General features: G+C 35.8%; 2 protein-coding genes across 5 annotated transcripts in view; both read left to right on the forward strand.

Moving 5' to 3' along the window:
• LOC127446613 (inositol polyphosphate-4-phosphatase type I A-like) overlaps nucleotides 1-3,963 on the forward strand; it is a 58,656-nt gene extending 54,693 nt beyond the window's left edge. The window contains exons 25-26 of the mRNA XM_051707671.1: nucleotides 711-865; nucleotides 2,310-3,963. Coding sequence (XP_051563631.1) covers nucleotides 711-865; nucleotides 2,310-2,490 — 336 coding nt within the window. The 3' untranslated portion in view covers nucleotides 2,491-3,963. The remainder of the gene's footprint in view (nucleotides 1-710; nucleotides 866-2,309) is intronic.
• A 10,358-nt stretch (nucleotides 3,964-14,321) lies between these two features.
• LOC127446618 (voltage-dependent L-type calcium channel subunit beta-4-like) overlaps nucleotides 14,322-19,163 on the forward strand; it is a 40,516-nt gene continuing 35,674 nt past the window's right edge. For 3 of the 4 annotated variants that reach the window (XM_051707684.1, XM_051707690.1, XM_051707685.1), the window contains exon 1: nucleotides 14,322-14,548. In XM_051707684.1, coding sequence (XP_051563644.1) covers nucleotides 14,486-14,548 — 63 coding nt within the window. In that variant the 5' untranslated portion in view covers nucleotides 14,322-14,485. The remainder of the gene's footprint in view (nucleotides 14,549-19,163) is intronic. The other variant, XM_051707688.1, reaches the window with a different exon arrangement.

Here is a 19,163-nt window from a genome sequence, read left to right on the forward strand (position 1 = left end):
ATCAAACCAAGTGGCATCTGAAAACAGAACTAAATTCACTTTTCTGAGCTATTTTTGCAATTACAACTTGTCTTTTTTTTATTTGTATGAAGTTAGTTACCCTCACATACGTAGGTGTTATTGCAGAGTTATGTTGTTGAAGACTATGAACTTCCATAGAAACATATCCATAGTACAAATCTTAGGTGTTACAAGTGTCAAAACCTTCTTTTTGTGAACTATTTTGCTTTAAAAGTGTGTTTGTGCTCTCTTTCTTTAAAATAAGTACCACTTGATTTGATATTTTGTTATCTAATATACAGTATCTGTCATGTGTGCCTTAAGTTTTGGAGGTGTTACAACTACTGTAAATGAAGCAGATTTACCTAAAGACTCAGTGTTTCAGACCAACTTTTCATCCAAGCATTCAACTGTTTGAATACTGTTAGTTTTTCTTTAGATTACCTTCACCGAAAATCTTGCATGTATAACAGCTGCCAGCTACACTGATTAGTTGTCTGTCCACATATCCATGAGTGTGATTTCTTGTAGTGCAGCACAATGCCAGCAGAGTTGCCATCTAACAACATTTTATTAGTGCTTCTAGATCCATTTCAAAGAGCATGTGCATGTACTGTAGATTGCTACTGGATTAAAGGAATAGTTTACCCAAAAATTTAAAGTGGTGTGTAGCTGTTGTTATCCACATTGTGTACCACCTCTATCCTCAGATTTGTCGGCGACTTAACGGAGTACGTTTCACCAGCTGTAAAAGTGCGAAGGACCGTACTGCCATGTCAGTGACTCTGGAGCAGTGTCTGATCCTGCAGCATGAGCACGGCATGGCCCCACAGGTCTTCACACAGGCCCTTGACTGTATGCGCAGGTAAGACGCCTGAACAACTGCCTGAACTAAAATTCACAAGCGCTGCACGCCTTGGGAATGTTTGTCCACCTCTCTTTCTCTCGTACTATCTTTCTTTCTTTCTTTTCTTTCTTTTTTTTTCTTTCTTTCCCATGCACCTCTTCCCTCTTTCATTGCTTGTGGCTTTTTGGTGTTGGCAGTAACATTTGCTTGTATTTATTGCTTTGTGGCTTTTTTGGCCTAATTTGTTTGTATATTTTTAGGGGCACAGTGTGTTTGTTCCTTCCATCTCCATCCTTCCATATTTAACCCTCTGTCTCCACGCTCTATGAGAGAACCAAACACAAATAAATAACTCCTGTAGAGTGTGACAGGACTTCAAACTAATTAAACTTGACTGTGATGGTTTGTGTGTTTGTTTGGCTGTATGCTTGCCAGATGTTCTGCAACATTATATGTTTTGTCCCCAAACTCCCTCCTACCCTCTCTTGTCTCCTGATCTGAGGACAGACCTGAAATTTGTAGAGAAAGGCATGTACTTTATATGTCCTCTGTGTGATGGAAGCTGATGAAAGAGGCAAGATGAGCTCTGGATGGTTTTGTTGCTGTTGTTGAGAGAAAGTCTTAAGATATGCTTCATGCACTGTGCATGATCTGCCACTACATTGTAATATAATGAAAGCCAGCAGTCTGTCTGTGCCTGATAAGTTCCTTTCATGGACTCACTCCTTGGCAGCAAAAACACTTTTTGCCTTTCTTTTTCTGTAACTTTATCCACAAGTTTGAGTGTAAAACAGATGGATCCTGACCCTGCTGCCTTTCTTTCTAACTCTTTCCAGTGGATGAGTGGAGACACTGTTGTTGTGTTTTCAGCTTGTTCGATATGGCTGTTTAGATATGGCTCTGTTAGTTCATTGCATGGTGGGAGGACACAGCACGCTTGCATTGCATGGTCTGGTGCTGGCAGCAGCAGCAGCCCTTCTATGCCCCCTTCTGTCCAACATGTAGAACCCATCTCTCTACTTTTACTTTAAATGGCAAAGATGTAGAACATCATTCTTAATTTTCTCTTTCTTTATTCTCTCTCCTTCTTTTCTCTGTGTCTCTATTGTATTTTTTTGCCCAATGTCATATTGTCTTTTTAATGTTTTTTGGTTTTCCCCTTTTCTGTCTACTAAACACCTGTTTATTGTGGTTTTATTTTTTTTTCTTTGTCTGCTGAACTTCTGTTTGTTTTGGAACCATTTCTGATGGATGGATTCGACTCAATGTCTTTTTGTGCACTCACGCCATCACATCTCCACTTTAATACGTTTATTGAATTTTGTCAACTGACATTCCATAATTACTTTTATCAATTCAACAACCTCATTAATGTTGGAACCACTTCTATGGCCATCCTGTGCATGTCGCCCCATTATATTTGGTCCCTGTTCCTCTCCTTCGTCCCTGCCCCTCTCTGCAGCATTGGGACCAGGGAGGGGGTAACTCAGAAGAACCTGAGCGGCATATTGCCAGTACGTGATTTCAGGCTGGACCCCAGTCTGCTCTACTCTCTGCCACTTCTAGCCCTGAGCCCAAACCTTCTCATCGTCTGGGTGTTCCTCAGCATAGCCTACCTGCTGGCCAAACTCCGCTGCAGCTGAGCTCAAGATCCCCTTTTTCCATTCTTTATGGCCCGCTTTACACCTGGCATTACAAAATGGAAAACACCACTAACATATTACATCTGAGGTTGTGTTAACCATACATTTTCAGTTGTTTTCAAAATTTAAAAAACATTAGTGGATAATTCAGACCTGTAATTTCAATCATAAGGTATCTGGTAGAAACATTAAAGGTTGCTAATTGGGATTAGAAGTGAAGAAAAGGGGAGGAAATAAAGATTTGAAGCACCCTGCAAAAATACGAGATTTGTCCAAGTGTAGTCCAATGGAATAGAACGCAACAGTCTGCTTCCAGAAGTAAAAATCCCATAGATTTTTTTCAAAGGGGAATTGATTATTGCAGCAGTATCTATTTTGAGCCAAAAACGGACTAAAATATAATTAATTTTTCACTAAAAATCTTGCCATCTGCAATCTCCTTGAAGCTCAATTACATGTCCTCGTGCTTGACGCAACAGCAGAGCGCTGCACACATGCTCTGAATGATGCAATTGATTCAGTCACCCTGCAATCTCAAGCTACTTATATATTTGCACATATCTGAATATTTTCTGAATGTGGTTTCAGTGATCCCATCACAATTCAATCACAATGCGTGTTGGGTGCTTTTCTACCTGGCTATTCGATTGTGCTCCAGTAACAGGTGTAAAGGGGCCAATCTCGTTTTTCCTCGCTCCGGCTATCTCAGCACTTACTTTCTCTGTCCCTTTCTCCACTCACTCCTCTGTGGTGATAAGCTGTGTGCAGACTGTAGACGATGCTGATTTCTATCTGGTTGATAGCAGACTGCATCCTTTAGCTCTTCTTGCTTAACAGCCAGTCTAAAGGTCTTGAAGTTGCCTTCTGCCTTACCTTTCTCCTTTGCTATGTAATTATGGTTGACATTAAGAGAAATGTCAAGGAATTGTACATATTACAAATATTTTGAATTATTTAGAGGGTACACTGAAAATAGATATTCCTATATATTTAAGACTTTGATTTATTGATTCAATTCTAAATATTCTTATAATATCAAACTGATTTATTTGTGTTAAATAACTATTTTTTAAGCACATGCATATAATGTACTGGTGGTCCATGCAGTATGTCGAGATATTGTTTCTGTAACCGTATCATGGAATTCCAGTCATTTTTGTTATTGATCTTTTACGTCTTCCATGTGTTTCTATCTAAATGCAAAGCTAAGGCCTAGCCTAACTATCATAGCACTTGCTTTAAAGGTTTACTGCACTTTAGGCTGTTAATTGTGTCCATGTCTTCCCATGTTTAGCACGAAGGATTCTGCTCTTTTTCCATGATTGGTTTGCACTAACCAGTTTGCAGACAATTAAATATGGCCATCTAAGATTATAAATTCAGTCAGGGAAATTTAATTATGCAGCTGAGTTAAAACTACTTTTTATCATGATTATGTTTGCTACAGTGCATCCGGAAAGTATTCACAGCGCTTCACTTTTTCCACATTTTGTTATGTTACAGCCTTATTCCAAAATGGATTCAATTCATTATTTTCCTCAAAATTCTGCAAACAATACCCCATAATGACAACGTGAAAGAAGTTTGTTTGAAATCTTTGCAAATTTATTAAAAATTAAAAACGAAAAAAAAATCACATGTACATAAGTATTCACAGCCTTTACTCAATACTTTGTTGAAGCACCTTTGGCACCAATTACAGCCTCAAGTCTTTTTGAGTATGATGCTACAAGCTTGGCACACCTATTTTTGGGCCGTTTCTCCCATTCTTCTTTGCAGGACCTCTCAAGCTCCACCAGGTTAGATGGGGAGGGTCGGTGCACAGCCATTTTCAGATCTCTACAGAGATGTTCAATCGGGTTCAAGTCTGGGCTCTGGCTGGGCCACTCAAGGACATTCACAGAGTTGTTCCGTAGCCACTCCTTTGTTACTTGGCTGTGTGCTTAGGGTCGTTGTCCTGTTGGAAGATGAACCTTCGCCCCAGTCTGAGATCCAGAGCACTCTGGAACAGGTTTTCATCAAGGATGTCTCTGTACATTGCTGCATTCATTTTTCCCTCGATCCTGACTAGTCTCCCAGTTCCTGCCGCTGAAAAACATCCCCACAGCATGATGCTGCCACCACCATGCTTCACTGTAGGGATGGTATTGGCCAGGTGATGAGCAGTGCCTGGTTTCCTCCAGACATGACGCTTGCCATTCAGGCCAAAGAGTTCAATCTTTGTTTCATCAGACCAGAGAATTTTGTTTCTCATGGTCTGAGAGTCCTTCAGGTGCCTTTTGGCAAACTCCAGGCAGGCTGTCATGTGCCTTTTACTGAGGAGTGGCTTCTGTCTGGCCACACTACCATACAGGCCTGATTGGTGATGTGCTGCAGAGATGGTTGTTCTTCTGGAAGGTTCTCCTCTCTCCACAGAGAAACGCTGGAGCTCTGTCAGAGTGACCATCGGGTTCTTGGTCACCTCCCTGACTAAGGCCCTTCTCCCCCGATCGCTCAGTTTGGCCGGGCGGCCAGCTCTAGGAAGAGTCCTGGTGGTTCCAAACTTCTTCCATTTATGGATGATGGAGGCCACTGTGCTCATTGGGACCTTCAGTGCTTCAGAAATTTTTCTGTACCCTTCCCCAGATCTGTGCCTCGATACAATCCTGTCTCGGAGGTCTACAGACAATTACTTGGCTTGGTTTGTGCTCTGACATGCACTGTTAACTGTGGGACCTTATATAGACAGGTGTGTGCCTTTCCAAATCATGTCCAATCAACTGAATTTACCACAGATGGACTCCAATCAAGTTGTAGAAACATCTCAAGGATGATCAGTGGAAACAGGATGCACCTGAGCTCAATTTTGAGTGTCATGGCAAAGGCTGTGAATACTTATGTACATGTGGTTTATTTTTTTTTTTTAATAAATTTGCAAAGATTTCAAACAAACTTCTTTCACGTTGTCATTATGGGGTATTGTTTGTAGAATTTTGAGGAAAATAATGAATTTAATCCATTTTGGAATAAGGCTGTAACATAACAAAATGTGGAAAAAGTGAAGCGCTGTGAATACTTTCCGGATGCACTGTATAAAAACATTATCAGTGACTGTCAGCTGACAGGAGATGAATGGCAATAGATTTAATTGATTTAAATATTCAGATTTTTTTGTGTTTTGTGTAATTAAAGAAATGTTCTGGGTTCTGTTGATAGCATCTGTGACATGATTACTACAGACAATAATTTTCATCCCTCATAACTAAAATTTGCATTTATAGTAATGCATTGGAAGTCTTAGAGGCGAGGCATTCTGGAAGGTAGAAAAGAATATTGGATTTAATTTGTATATATAAAAGAGCAATTATTAATGGTTTGTAATTTCCTTATCCCCACAATTGCAAGTAAGCAAGTTACTTTATTGTCTGCAATTTCCTTTAGGATCTCATTGAAGCACATACTTTAAAAAAAAGTTTTAAAAAACTAGGAAAGGCGTGTAGTTTGTATCATTGGGCTGTTTAAGCAGTAAAGTGAGTGTATTACTGTCAATGCAAGTTTGTCCACACAAATTGAGAAACGTCCCAAAAGTGTTGTCTGTGGTAATCAACAGCACACCTCAGATTTTGTCTATTTTGTACTTGTATTGAATATAGAACATTCCTTTAAGATGTATCTGTTTAGGAGGCCAGAGCATCAATGTGTTGCTTCAAGTAACTTATGCAGGACTGATGAATGGAATGTATCTGCTTTTGCCAAATATATATTAACCATTTTGTTTTCTAGTCATAATGTTCAGGCTGCAAAGCTTCAGAATTCTTACCTTCTTTACATTTATATGTAAATATTTACTATCAGAAATGGAAATTACTTATTGTTTTTTTTTTTTTTTTTTTTTTTTTTTTTTTGCCAGGCTACAGACAAGTATTTCATCTGACCCACTAAAGAAATGGACTATCCCAAAATATCTCCCTTTGGGGAATCATATTTGGTTTTTCAGTGGAGCTGAAGGGGTTTATTTACATTGATGTTGCAGACGTGGCTTTGTAATTCTGTTTTATCTTCGCAGATCAGATAATGGAGCTAAGTCAGTTTACTTAATAGCGTCAGAGATTACTTCCAGACTTTTTTCTATTTGTTTGTGAAATGTCATTTTGGATGCTGTTTTTAGTGCTTTGAATAAGTTGAATATATCTTTTAGAGTTGAAAAATGGGTGACTGTTCTGAGATTGAAGTGTCATACTGTATAGGTTAGACTTACACTACCGGTCAAAAGTTTTGAAACACTTACTCATTCTTCATTATTATTATTATTATTATTATTATTATTATTTTTCACATTTTAGAATAATAGTAAAGTCATCAAAACTATGGAATAACATAAATAGAACTATGGGAATTATTAGTTGTGACTAAACAAAATCCAAAATATATCAAAACTGTGTTATATTTTAGCATCTTCAAAGTAGTCACCCTTTGCCTAGAATTTTCAGAAATGTACTCTTGACATTTTCTCAACCAACTTCTTGAGGTATCACCCTGGGATGCTTTTTAAACAGTATTGAAGGAGTTCCCATCTATATGCTGGGCACTTATTGGCTGCTTTTCTTTATTATTTGGTCCAAGTCATCAATTTCAAAAACTATTTTTTTTAAATTAAATTTTAGATTTATAATGAAATAAATTAATATGGTGGCACAATTATATTTTTGTCTACAAAACTAATTTCAAACATTTAAGCATACACTTTCAGATCAAAAGATTTTTAAGATCATGGGAAACATTTCGGTCAAGTGTTTCAAAACTTTTGACCGGTAGTGTATAAGATATACATTGAATGTCCTGAGTAAGTTTAAAGAATAGAATTTAAGGTTAGCTCTGAGTTTGTTACATTGTGAAGGTTTGATAATTGGTCTGGCCTGCATTGGTGAATATGTTTTGGGAACTGTGTGTTAAAATGAGGATCATAGATATAAGGAGTATGTGTTGTGGACTGGCTAGGTTTGCTTGAAGGTTCATGAAAGCAGCTGTTTGTTTTGTTTTTTTTAGGCCTTTTGTTGGTTTTCGAGATATTATTTACAATGTGCAGTCTTGTGTTTATGCTTCCACTTATATCGTATCAAAATTTTTAGATATTATTTAAATATTTTAAATATTTTTGTCAACAATATTTGAATAATATAACCTATTACTCAGATCATAACATTGATCTCTAATAGATTTCTTAGCTCTACCTCATTTTGCTCCTGAACACATAAAGAGTGATCACACAGAGTGACAGCACCATGATGACGCAAAGCTCCTGTCTTGTCGGATGTGAAAATGAGTTTTCATTCCTGCCAATTAAATGTGGCATCTACTCTCGCGAAAGTCTAGTAAAAGGTGATAAGCAATTGAAACACCCTACCAATCCAATAGTCTGTTCTCAACTCACCGATTTCAATTGAAGCTTGTTAATGACAAGTTTATGAGTTTATGTATTGTTCAGATTTGAATATTAAAATGTTTGAGTAAGCACATTTTTTAAAACTTACCAACAATTTATATGAATACAAATTTGAAGACAATGAAATTTAATTTATGGCAATCTTAATAGGATAGGGACATGTGCAATGCTTTGGAGTTGGCATAATCAAATGTAATTGTTTACCATGGATAATTGTTTACCATATAAAGTAGCTCCAAAAAGTATTTGGACACTTAATGTGCACAGAATTTGTGAATGTCTGTGCATTGCACAGTATGACAAAATATCAAACCAATGGCATTTATTTGAAAATGTATAGCACAAGCACACTTTTCAAGATAAACATTTCACAAAAACAAGTATGTTAGGTTTCAGGTTAAAAAACAATAGATATAATTTTCAAATGAAAAATGTGGATACTTTCCGTTTGTGAAGCATGTTTGTAGTTAATATGATGAACTGTGGTTACTCATCTAGGACAATGGTAACACTTTACAAAAAGGTTCTATTCATTAACATTAGTTAATGCATTAGGTATCCTGAACTAATAATGAACAATATATATTTTTTACAGCATTTATTTGCTTTGTTAATGTTAATCAAAATACAGTTGTTCATTATTAGTTCATGTTAGTTAATTAGCTAATGTTAACATTTATAAATTTTGATTTAAAAAATGTATTACTATGTGTTGAAATTAAGAATAACCAAGATTAATAAATGATGGGAAAGTATTGTTCATTGTTAGTTCATGTTAACTAATGTTAACAAATGGAACCTTATTGTAAAGTGTGAACAGGACACTTGTGTGACTTCATACATCTACTTAAAATGACCTTGAGACTAGTTGCTTAAAAGTCATGGCAAAAATTGCTCAGAAAAGTAATGTTAGTTCTAAGAAAAGCTCTAACTTGCACATACCATTTGGTTTGAAAATTTGTATCTAATGGAGTGACATTCTGACATTTTTTCATGTGACTTAAGTGTCCAAATACTTTTTGGGGCCATTGTAAATTAATTATATAAATATATTTATACATTGATAATTGATAGTTTGTTTTCCCACAGATGGTAGGTGTTGCAGTTGAGAGGTCACTGGCATGTTCAGCTTGAGTAGACTGTATTTGTGGTGTTTTGTTTGTTTGTTTGTGTATTGTTATGTGTATGCTGTTTTTTTTTTACTCATGCTCATGACACTGCTGAAATATGTGCTGCCATTTTTTGTGGCTTGGCTAATTTTTGCTTGTGGTTTCAAAACGCAGCTTCATGTTGTTGTTTTTTTCTGTTTGTTTTCCCCATGTGCTTTTCCATACTCAATCACACCCCTTTCCCCTTCCAGTGAGGGTTGCCGCCGTGAGAATACCATGAAGAACGTTGGATGTCGCAAGTATGCCTTTAACTGTTTGCAGCTGAAGGCCTTTCCTAGACATTACCGACCTCCTAATGGCACTTTTGGAAAAGTGGAGACTTGATGAAACGACCCATTGTTACATGTAATGCAGTAAGATCACTAATCTTGATAGCTGAAAAGTCCTATACAGTAGAAATTCAAGACCTCTAAGTGAAAAACCTGAAGCGGTTATTCACATCCTCTTCAACCTCAGCTATAGTAAAACTGTAAAATCTGCTCAATGCAAACTACTTTTCAATTTGCTCTGATAGTTATTATACATTTATATTTGAAGTGAAAATGTTGACTGAAAAAACAGATAAAACAGTAGTGAAATACTTAATCAATAATCCTACACTGTCAGTGGGTAGTATGAAATGTCACAGACTTTACGACAGACTGTATCTGATTAGTTCTCTTTCATAAGCTCAATGTCTCTTAACTCAACATATGTACTACATGCAGGCATGCTGTAATTTATCATCTTGGCCCTCCGTAGTGCACAGTAGAGGGTTTAAGTAATTTAAACTGTATGTCATAATCTTGGCACTCTATAGTGCATAATGAACGGCTTAGTAATATATGCTCTATTTCACACTCTTGGCCTTCCATAGCATTCAGTTGGGTTTTAGTAAGCATGGTCTACTGCAGCATTACAGTTATCAATCCCTCATAAGAGTTCTCACATGACTGTTCCTGTCTGTATATCCCTTTTGTGTGATGCTCATGTTTTGTTCAATGTCTAGGTTTATTTTATTTTTCTGCTGATCCTCCATTTTGCTGGGTCTCAACACATGTGGCATGACTTCACTGATTACCTGTTCCATCCTTAAACCAGAGGAGGAACTGCAGGGAAATAAATCATGCCATTATTTCATTGTTATGGTTGTGTGTTTTAATCAGTTTTAAACCTATTACATTTATCCAAACTAATCATGCACAGTTAGATCCTCTCAGTATCTTGAACTCTAAGGTTGTCTAATAGGAAAACTATGCCCCATTGCCTCTCTTCAAGCAAAAGAAATAGGCTACTGACAAGTTTCTGTCATGGACCAATAGAGAAAATGATTAAGGCAAAGTGAGATCATCATTGTTCTGCTGGCAGCAACGACTCCCAGAACTTTTATAGTTATAGGTATGACAGAGGTTCTAGACACAATATTCTTGAGCAAACTGGCTCTAATGGATGTTGTTTTGTGCTATACTTGTTATAAGTGCATTCATTAATGAAATATCAACACATTAAGTGAGATTTTGCCACAGACAGTGCATTAGTTACATATACCAAGCACCTGTATGCTGTATCGACATCAACTGGCACCTGTCAGATCGACTGTGAAATATGATTGTTACACTTACAGTATGTGCACACTCTTTTGACTTTTATTATTATTATTATTTGTTTCAGGTAATTCTTTTATTGTGTGCATATCACTTTTTTGACACATTATTTTATGTTTATAAAACATTATTTAAGAGAATTATGCTCACAGATATTTGAATTGATATTGATTTGTATTTATTTATTTTTATGGTATTGACCTTGTAACTTTTATGATGCCCTTTTAGATGTATCATGTCTGTCTAGAACAGAGTTTTGCTGTATTAAAATGCTGTCAACAATATCTGATGCCATTAAAGAGAGAATAAGACATCCACTGACATCCAATGTGTCATTTTTACAATGAGTATGAGGGGTGTTGTAACTAGGTCTGTTGTTAAACCAGTTCAACCAATTTGAAATTAGCTACAGGGGTTTCCGCCCACAGAACTGCTGCTCACTGGATTTTTTTTAAATCAATATTATTATTTTTTGTATTTGGCACCATTCTGAGTAAGCTCATTCTAAGTAAACTTAAAATCCGAGGAGATCAGCAGTTACAGAAATACTCAAACCAGCCCATCTTGTACCAACAATCATGCCACGGTCGAAATCACTGAGATCACATTTTTTTTTCCCCCATTCTGATGGTTGATGTGAACATTAACTGAAGCTCCTGACTTGAATCTGCATGATTTTATGCATTGCACTGCTGCCGCACGATTGGCTGATTAGATAATCGCATGAATAAGTAGGTGTACAGGTGTTCCTAATTAAGTGCTCAGTGAGTGAATAATTTCTGTGACACTGAGTGTATAATTTCTGTGACACTAGTGCCACGGAACGGAATTGCACAAATTAACAATGTTTTCAAAACAGCTTTCTGAATAGCCCCTTGTCATCAATTGTTCAAACTGTCAGATAGTCCTGCCCCCAACTCACGGCATTGGTTGAGTTATGTTGTTGGGTCACTCAAAACAAACAGGATTTTATAGTGCCACAGAGACAGTGTTTACTGTTTTTGTGAAAATTAACCTATGAATGGCTTAGTTACAATTGTCTCTGCATATAAAGAAGACTTATGGTACAAATATATATATATATATATATATATATATATATATATTGAGGTAAGAAAGTATTAATTTCACATCTGGCTTAGAATTTGATTTGCAATCAAGTTAATGGATGTTAAGTAAAAGAACTGGTATAATTTGAATCAGCAGGTTTTCTTGTATAATTTGATATGTAACACCCACACAAGATTTTCATCTACACTTAAAAAAAATAAAAAAACTATAAATATCATGGCTAAACAGACACGGAGGTTTGTAACACTACTTTTTATTTTACTGATAATGAACTCTCAGACATTGCATAAAATGGGACAACGTAAAGGCCTACATTTTCTACAATTTTAAAAGTGACTGAACACACACACTGTCTGTTTTTAGAATTGTTAGCCTATATTTTCTGTATTTGTTTCTTATTTTATTTTATCTTTACATAAAATGTTTCCTAAATGTGTGCCATTTTTAATTAAAATGTTTAAAATAAAATGGGGTTGGGTTGTCTGAAAAAAAAAAAAAATTGGCACTGACACTAAACATCTACTAAAGAAATTATGAAAATATTTGCGATTTACACATTACAATTTATGAGAACATGGACATCCATTTTGTGTCTTTTTTTTATTTTATTTTTTTAGAAGAGGTTGTAACTGGGTCTTTTGTAACATCATCAGTTTAACCAATCTAAAATTAACTACATGGGTAAAATCATTGTCATAAATAACCTTCACTCTCCTAAGGGTGTAGTGAGTTGTAAGTTTCTGTGTAAAAATTAAGGATTAATTTTGATGTAATTTTAATTATAATTATAATTATAATGAAAGAAAGTGGAAGTTAAAATGTATTGGTAGGGGCCAAGCCCAAGAAAAGGAAATTTTGGCAAATTTAACCTTTCATTTTTAAAATTATAAAATGTAATAATATTTAATCTAATTAAACTTAAAGATTAGATACTGGACATATTAAAATAGTTCTCCATGAATGCATGCTCATTTCAAGCTGTTTGTAAGTACTGAATTATGTTTGTAGCACAGTATTTCATTACAGGTTTACATGTTCATCAGCAAATTGATAATGTGGTCGCTCTGTTGCTGGGCAACACAATAGAATAAAATTCTGATGTGAAAATGGCATATGGCTCTCTTTCCTCATTCCTCCCCTGAGACTGCTGCCCTGGAGCTGCTCCTGAAACTACTGGTGCTGCAAGGCTGGTGTAGTTACGACATCTACCAGCAGCGGCAAAGTGCCGACCAGCCTAAATTATATCATATAATTGTCTCATTCTTTTTGCTCTCCATAATATGACCCCCTTTTTGGTCTCATAAACCTTGTTACAAACAAATCTGAAAAACTAGCCATTCATCCACAGAATTGGACTTTCAAGTCATAAATTCATCAAACTAATGAGAACAAGCACATGCATAAAGCCATCAAGTGTAGTGATCATGTGAGGATACCACAAAAGGGGAAAAAATACATTGCTGTCAAGTTTCTTATGATCAAATGGGTGTGCAGTCTATGGAGAAAAACCACTGCATATTAAAATCAAAACATCCTTCCATTTGTGCAAGGAGAATGGTGCATTAATATGAGGCTGCTGTGTTGAAGTTCTGGCCAGTTTGCAATAACTTTGGGGCCTTTCAATTCTAAGTGATATATAATTACATCGTACAGCAGCATGCAACAAGATAATGGTCCAAAACACAGGACTAAGTCAACTGAAATAGTTGACCAAAATATACTATCTAACCACAATTGGCTCTTTGCATCACCTTAGGTTTAGCAAAGAGATTCATTGAACTGTGTACAAGGTTCATGAGTTGGCAATGATCGTTTGGAGTGTATAAAAGTTTTCTGAAAGTAGCATCCATTGACAGAAGGAAAGTGAAGCACTCCCGAGTTCTTTGAAGCACCATATATTTCCAGAATTTCAAGTGTACCCCTAATTGTAGAGTCACCCACAAGATGATTTATATACCATAAATTATAGCATTATTTACCTAATGGCTTTATTAAAGGGATAGTTCACCCAAAAATATAAATTCTCTCATCATTTACTCACCCTCATGCCATCCCAGACCTTTCTTTTTATTGAAGAACACAAATGAAGATTTTTAGAAGAATACCTTAGGTCTGTAGGTCCATACAATTGAAGTGAATGGTAACAAGAACTTTGAATTTCGAAAAATCACATAAATTAGCATAAAAGTAATCTATAATACTCATCTGGGATGGCATGAGGGTGAGTAAATGATGAAATATTTTTCATTTTTGGGTGAACTATCCTTTTAACTGACAGAGTAACAAAACACATCACCATAAAACTCCTGTCCTAAACCTTTTGCTGTTTCAGAATATTTTGATAATTCTGTAGGATACCATTTGTGTGTTAAACCTCTAAAGTACCAAACTTTTTCTTTCTTTCTTTCTTTCTTTCTTTCTTTCTTTCTTTCTTTCTTTTTGAGAGGGTCTCCCTTTCATTCAAAAAAATAAAATAAAATAAAAATAAATAAAGAAAAGAAGAAGAATGACTTACGCTCTGTTGACGCTCACGAACGCGCCGGGCTGTTGTGCGCGCGCTCTTGACACCTGTCATACTGACGATTTTCTGGCGAATCTGATGTACGAGAGCAAAGCTGATCTTCACGCGCGCGGGGACACACTCACACACACCACCGAAGCTGGATCAAGCCGTCCGAAACCCTGCAAACTTACACTGGGCCGGGCCAGCACGCCAGCAACCACCGATCTGGACCGATGTGCTGGCCGAGATGTCGCGACACATTTATATTAGGAACAAGATCGGCGAGGGTATTCAAGCGCCCATATTTCAGGTGAACACCATAAAGACTTGAGATGCAATAGATTTAGTAGTATGTTAATTATGTAGGATAATTGAGTATACTTATGTATAATTTAATATATGAATATAACACTTTTTGTTGAGTGTTTTGTTGTGAGTTTTTTACAGTAAAACTCTTCTGTGGGATGTTACACTTTTCACATGTTGCACTTGTTTTTAGTGGGTTCTACGATTTTTGCGCTCGCTCTCTCTCTCTCTCTCTCTCTCTCTCTCTCTCTCTCTCTCTCTCTCTCTCTCTCTCTCTCTCTCCTTTGGATGGTGGGGGGGGGGGGGGGGGGTTGTGGGTGTTAGGTACTTTTATGAATCAAAACAGCTTCTGTCAAATCACAGAATATATTAGTAAAAGTAAATAGTTTTAGTATGGAGAATCCTTGTGTTTTGGCAATAATAATGAAGGAAATCCACTTGGAGCACCTGACTACACAACGACCAAACCTAATGTTGTGAAAAGAGCACATTGACCCACTTTTGGGTGGCCCTATTTAAGAAACTTAAAAAAAAAAAAAAAAAAAATACTCAGATACTGCTAGAGAGCTCTAGAGACCACTAAAATAGAAACATATCAGACCTGGCTAATTAATGTGGCCCTGAAGTTTGAGTTACTATTTTTGTCAGTTTCCACACACTCTATCCCTCTCTTCCTTTCTCCCTCTCTCTATCATTCTCGTTTGCTCTCTTTATTTCTTTCTTGTTCTTTCAGATGCCCTGTTGTACAGTTGTTGTTGTTGTTGTTTTCTTCTTTTTTAAGGGAGCCAGGGGTAAGGAAGGGTTAATATATCTAATAGGCAGAATGACACCCTGATACTGCTATATCACACCATTAATTTACATTGATGCAAGTGGCTCTCATTACCAAATGAACTACCCTCATTAACGGACACTAATGCACTTTAGCTGCACAATTTTTCTGCTGGCACCCTGCATCGCAGCACAGACATTTGGTTAACTCTCATATTTCTAGATGCTGTGTAGTCTAGTTGCATATTATCTGTTGTATTTGTGTTCTGCTTATTTGATATTAAAGCAATATCATACGAGCAAGAGTACTGTTATAGCCGTATATCAGCACCAGTTGCGGAGCCAGAAATTGTATACAGGGGTGGCCAGGCAGGGGCCACTAATCACTCTGGGGTGGCACTGAAGCAATCATTATACAAATGGAAAAATCTGTTCAACCTTAAATACTGGGCTGCTTTAGGTGCCCACAACACAATAATGTATAAACAATTGTACTTGTTTGTAATTAAAGGAACATTTCACCAAGAAATTAAAATTAAGTCATAATTCATTCTAACCCTCATGTAGTTTCTAGCAGGGATGAATTAGTTTCTTCCATGTTATACAAAATAAGATGATAGGCATAACGTTAGCCTCTGTCACCATTCATTTTCATTGTATGGAAAAAGATGTAATGAAAGTGTTTATTGTTAAGCAACTGGATTGAACTGGATATTTTTCCCATTCTATGTCTAACATTTGATCCAGGTCATTCAATCAGCTTGAGAATGTAAGTCTTGTGTTAATTCACATTACTTTAACTTTGGTTAAATGTGTTAAAGAGGAGTTCTCTTCAATCAGTCCTGTTAACTAATTATGAAGGCCCATGTGAACATCTGCAATTTATCAGAGTGGGTAAAAGTAGTTAGAACTCTTACAGTGAAGTAAAATTAAGTAAAGTGTATGTCTGATTGGTGGTTTACCTTCTCTTGCTCACCCTGCCTGTCATTCTCCTGTGCCTCAAAAGTCAGCTTGTTTCTTCTTGCTACTCTTAATGAAAGAGGAAGCATTACCTGCTGTCTTTCTGAAAAGCAAAACAGCCTATTAGTCTTCCTGCAGCAACAGGTTTTAACGATAGCAAATTAATGAGAGGTTAGAATGTGTTTGTTACATTTACGTAGGTTTATCATAAATTATCAAAGAAGCAGAAAGAAATATATACATTTTTATGTATAGGAGTTTCCTAACTGCTGTTTTGTGCAATATATGGAATATGGATAAACCATCGCTAAATTGTCCATTTTGGGAGAATTGGAATCAAAAGAATTAATCTTCCATCTGATTTTACTATCTCACATGTAATGATGTGTTTGCATGCAGGACTCACATGCAGTGTTGGGTGTAATCCAATTACAAAGTCATTTGTTACTGTAACCTGATATCTTTTTTAGTATAAAAAGTAGTGTAACACATTACATTTAAAATTCTTGTAATCAAATTACAGGTACTGACTTCAATTAATTACTTTTAAGTACATTATAGGGTTATGCTTATTTCTAATATATTATTCTGTAGAATACATGAATTATGGCTCGTAATGAGTCATTGTGAAGGAGAAATGTGAGGTTCTGAGTGTGTAAGGACTTGTGTGTAACAACGAACAAGAAAGAAATATATTTATTGAGCGAAAATGTGTTTAAGAAAGTAACTTAAAAGTAAAGTAATTAGTAATGTGATTACTTTTCTTATGAATTAATTAGTAAAGTAATCTGATTAAAATTGTAGAGAAATAATTAGTAATTTGTAGTGAATTACTATTTTTAAGTAACTTAAATAACATGTTTAATAGGTGCGCACAACAAAGTTTTCCATGTGTTGTGGTTGTAAGGGGGTAATTCACACAAAACTGAGCTTGAACCATGGCAGTAAGGATTTCTATATAAAAATCTATATAAAATTCTATTGAGATAATTGAACACAATAGATATAAATGTGCTCCATCTTGAACATAAAGATTACAAAGGATGTCTTTGTAAAATTTAGATTTTTAAAGAATTTTCTTGTTAAATTCTAATTACACCAATGCACCAATGCATCCAAATTAGGACTATTAAATGTAGTATAAACAAAATAAACAATTTTAAAAATACATTTCAATTATGTACATTACTGTGCAAAAGTTTTAGGCACTTGTGAAAAATGTTGCATAGTGAGGATGTCTTCAAAAATAATTACATAATTAGTTTTAATTTATCACTTAATGTCATACAAAGTCCATTCAACATAAAAAAAAGCTAAATCAATATTTGGTGTGGCAACCTTTGCTTTTAAAACAGCACCAGTTCTCCTAGGTACACCTGGACACAGTTTTTCTTGGTTGTTGGCAGATAGGATGTACCAAGCTTCTTGGAGAATTCACCACAGTTCTTCTATCTGTTTAAGCTGTCTCTTTATGTAATCTCAGACTGACACGATGTTCAGTGGGGGGTTGTGTGGGGGCCATGACATCTGTTGCAGGGCTCCCTGTTCTTCTATTCTAATCTTTTCTATTCGCAAAAGTAATGTTTGGGAGTTTAACATTTATATTTCCTATTGACACACTAAAGTAGCAGATATAAATAACCATCTTAAGACAAATGCTTTTGTGAAACATCTTACGTGCATAAGACTTTTGCACCAAGACCCAATAATAAATAAAAATAATTTATCTGACGTTTCAAACATTACTATCTGGATAATAGAATGAAAAATCCCGGGCCCATATTCACAAAAAATTTTATCTTACCACTAGGAGTTCTCCAAAGAGTCCCTAGCTAGGAGTTTTTGCATAAAACCTACTCATAAAACTGCTAAGAGCAAGTTTTAGTAAGGAAATCTTAAGATAAGAGTAAGGTGGAGTTGACCTTGTTGCTATGGATGATGTCACATTTTATTAGCATGCTCTTTTAAATCGCCCACAGTAATTTGTAGATGGGGAACTACTATTTGTCACCTATTTGATAGATAGACAGACAGATTTATAGATAGAAAAATAGATAGATATGTTTTTCGGTTGATCAACATTTCTTCATCCTGTGTTGATGTAATGAAACTAGCATGCATTTCATCAACAGCATCAAAACACCGGGTGGCCGTGATTCCCCGTGAATGCCCCCTTTGCAGCGAGTGCACATCCACGGGAAAAAACACACTATGAATTGTTGGATGATATGTCTGGTCTGGAGAGGACATATTATATTGATAGATTATTCTGCTGATGGATGGCAGAAATTTGCAATTCATCCGCTCTTCACAGTTTTATTTTGATGTGGCCAGGGAGCACAGAGTTGCCAAAACCTTTATCTCTGGTGTAATTAGGCTGTTTCATTTGTGGGAGAGGTAACTGCATCTTTAACTAAGTTTACAATAATAAAAACAGCCTTGCGATTCATATGATACAATTCAGAGTTATTTTTGTCAAATAAAGTGCAGTATTACAGAGCATCACATGTGAGATATTGCTTAAATATAATACAATTACCATTTATTTATAATAATAATAATTATTATTATTATTAGAAGTAGTAGTAGAAGTAGTAGTAATACAGTGAATATTACATAACTTTACAATAGTTATATATTTCTGTCATACTTTTTTTCTTTTAAATTGAGGTTTTATTTTGTAGTGTTTCTGTGTAATGACAGTAGCTTTTCACTCTGAAAAAGCCAGGCGGTACATGACTCAAAGTGATTATTAAAAGCCTGCTATTAAATTGAATAAGTATATACTCTGTATGTGCCTTGCACTACAAAGTGAATTTGCGCTCTGTTTGCTCTCATCTGCAACAAACAGGGTACTCGATGCTCATGACATTGTTTTCCCTGTATGA

The sequence above is a fragment of the Myxocyprinus asiaticus genome, chromosome 9, assembly GCF_019703515.2.
Source record: "Myxocyprinus asiaticus isolate MX2 ecotype Aquarium Trade chromosome 9, UBuf_Myxa_2, whole genome shotgun sequence".
NCBI lineage: Eukaryota > Metazoa > Chordata > Actinopteri > Cypriniformes > Catostomidae > Myxocyprinus > Myxocyprinus asiaticus.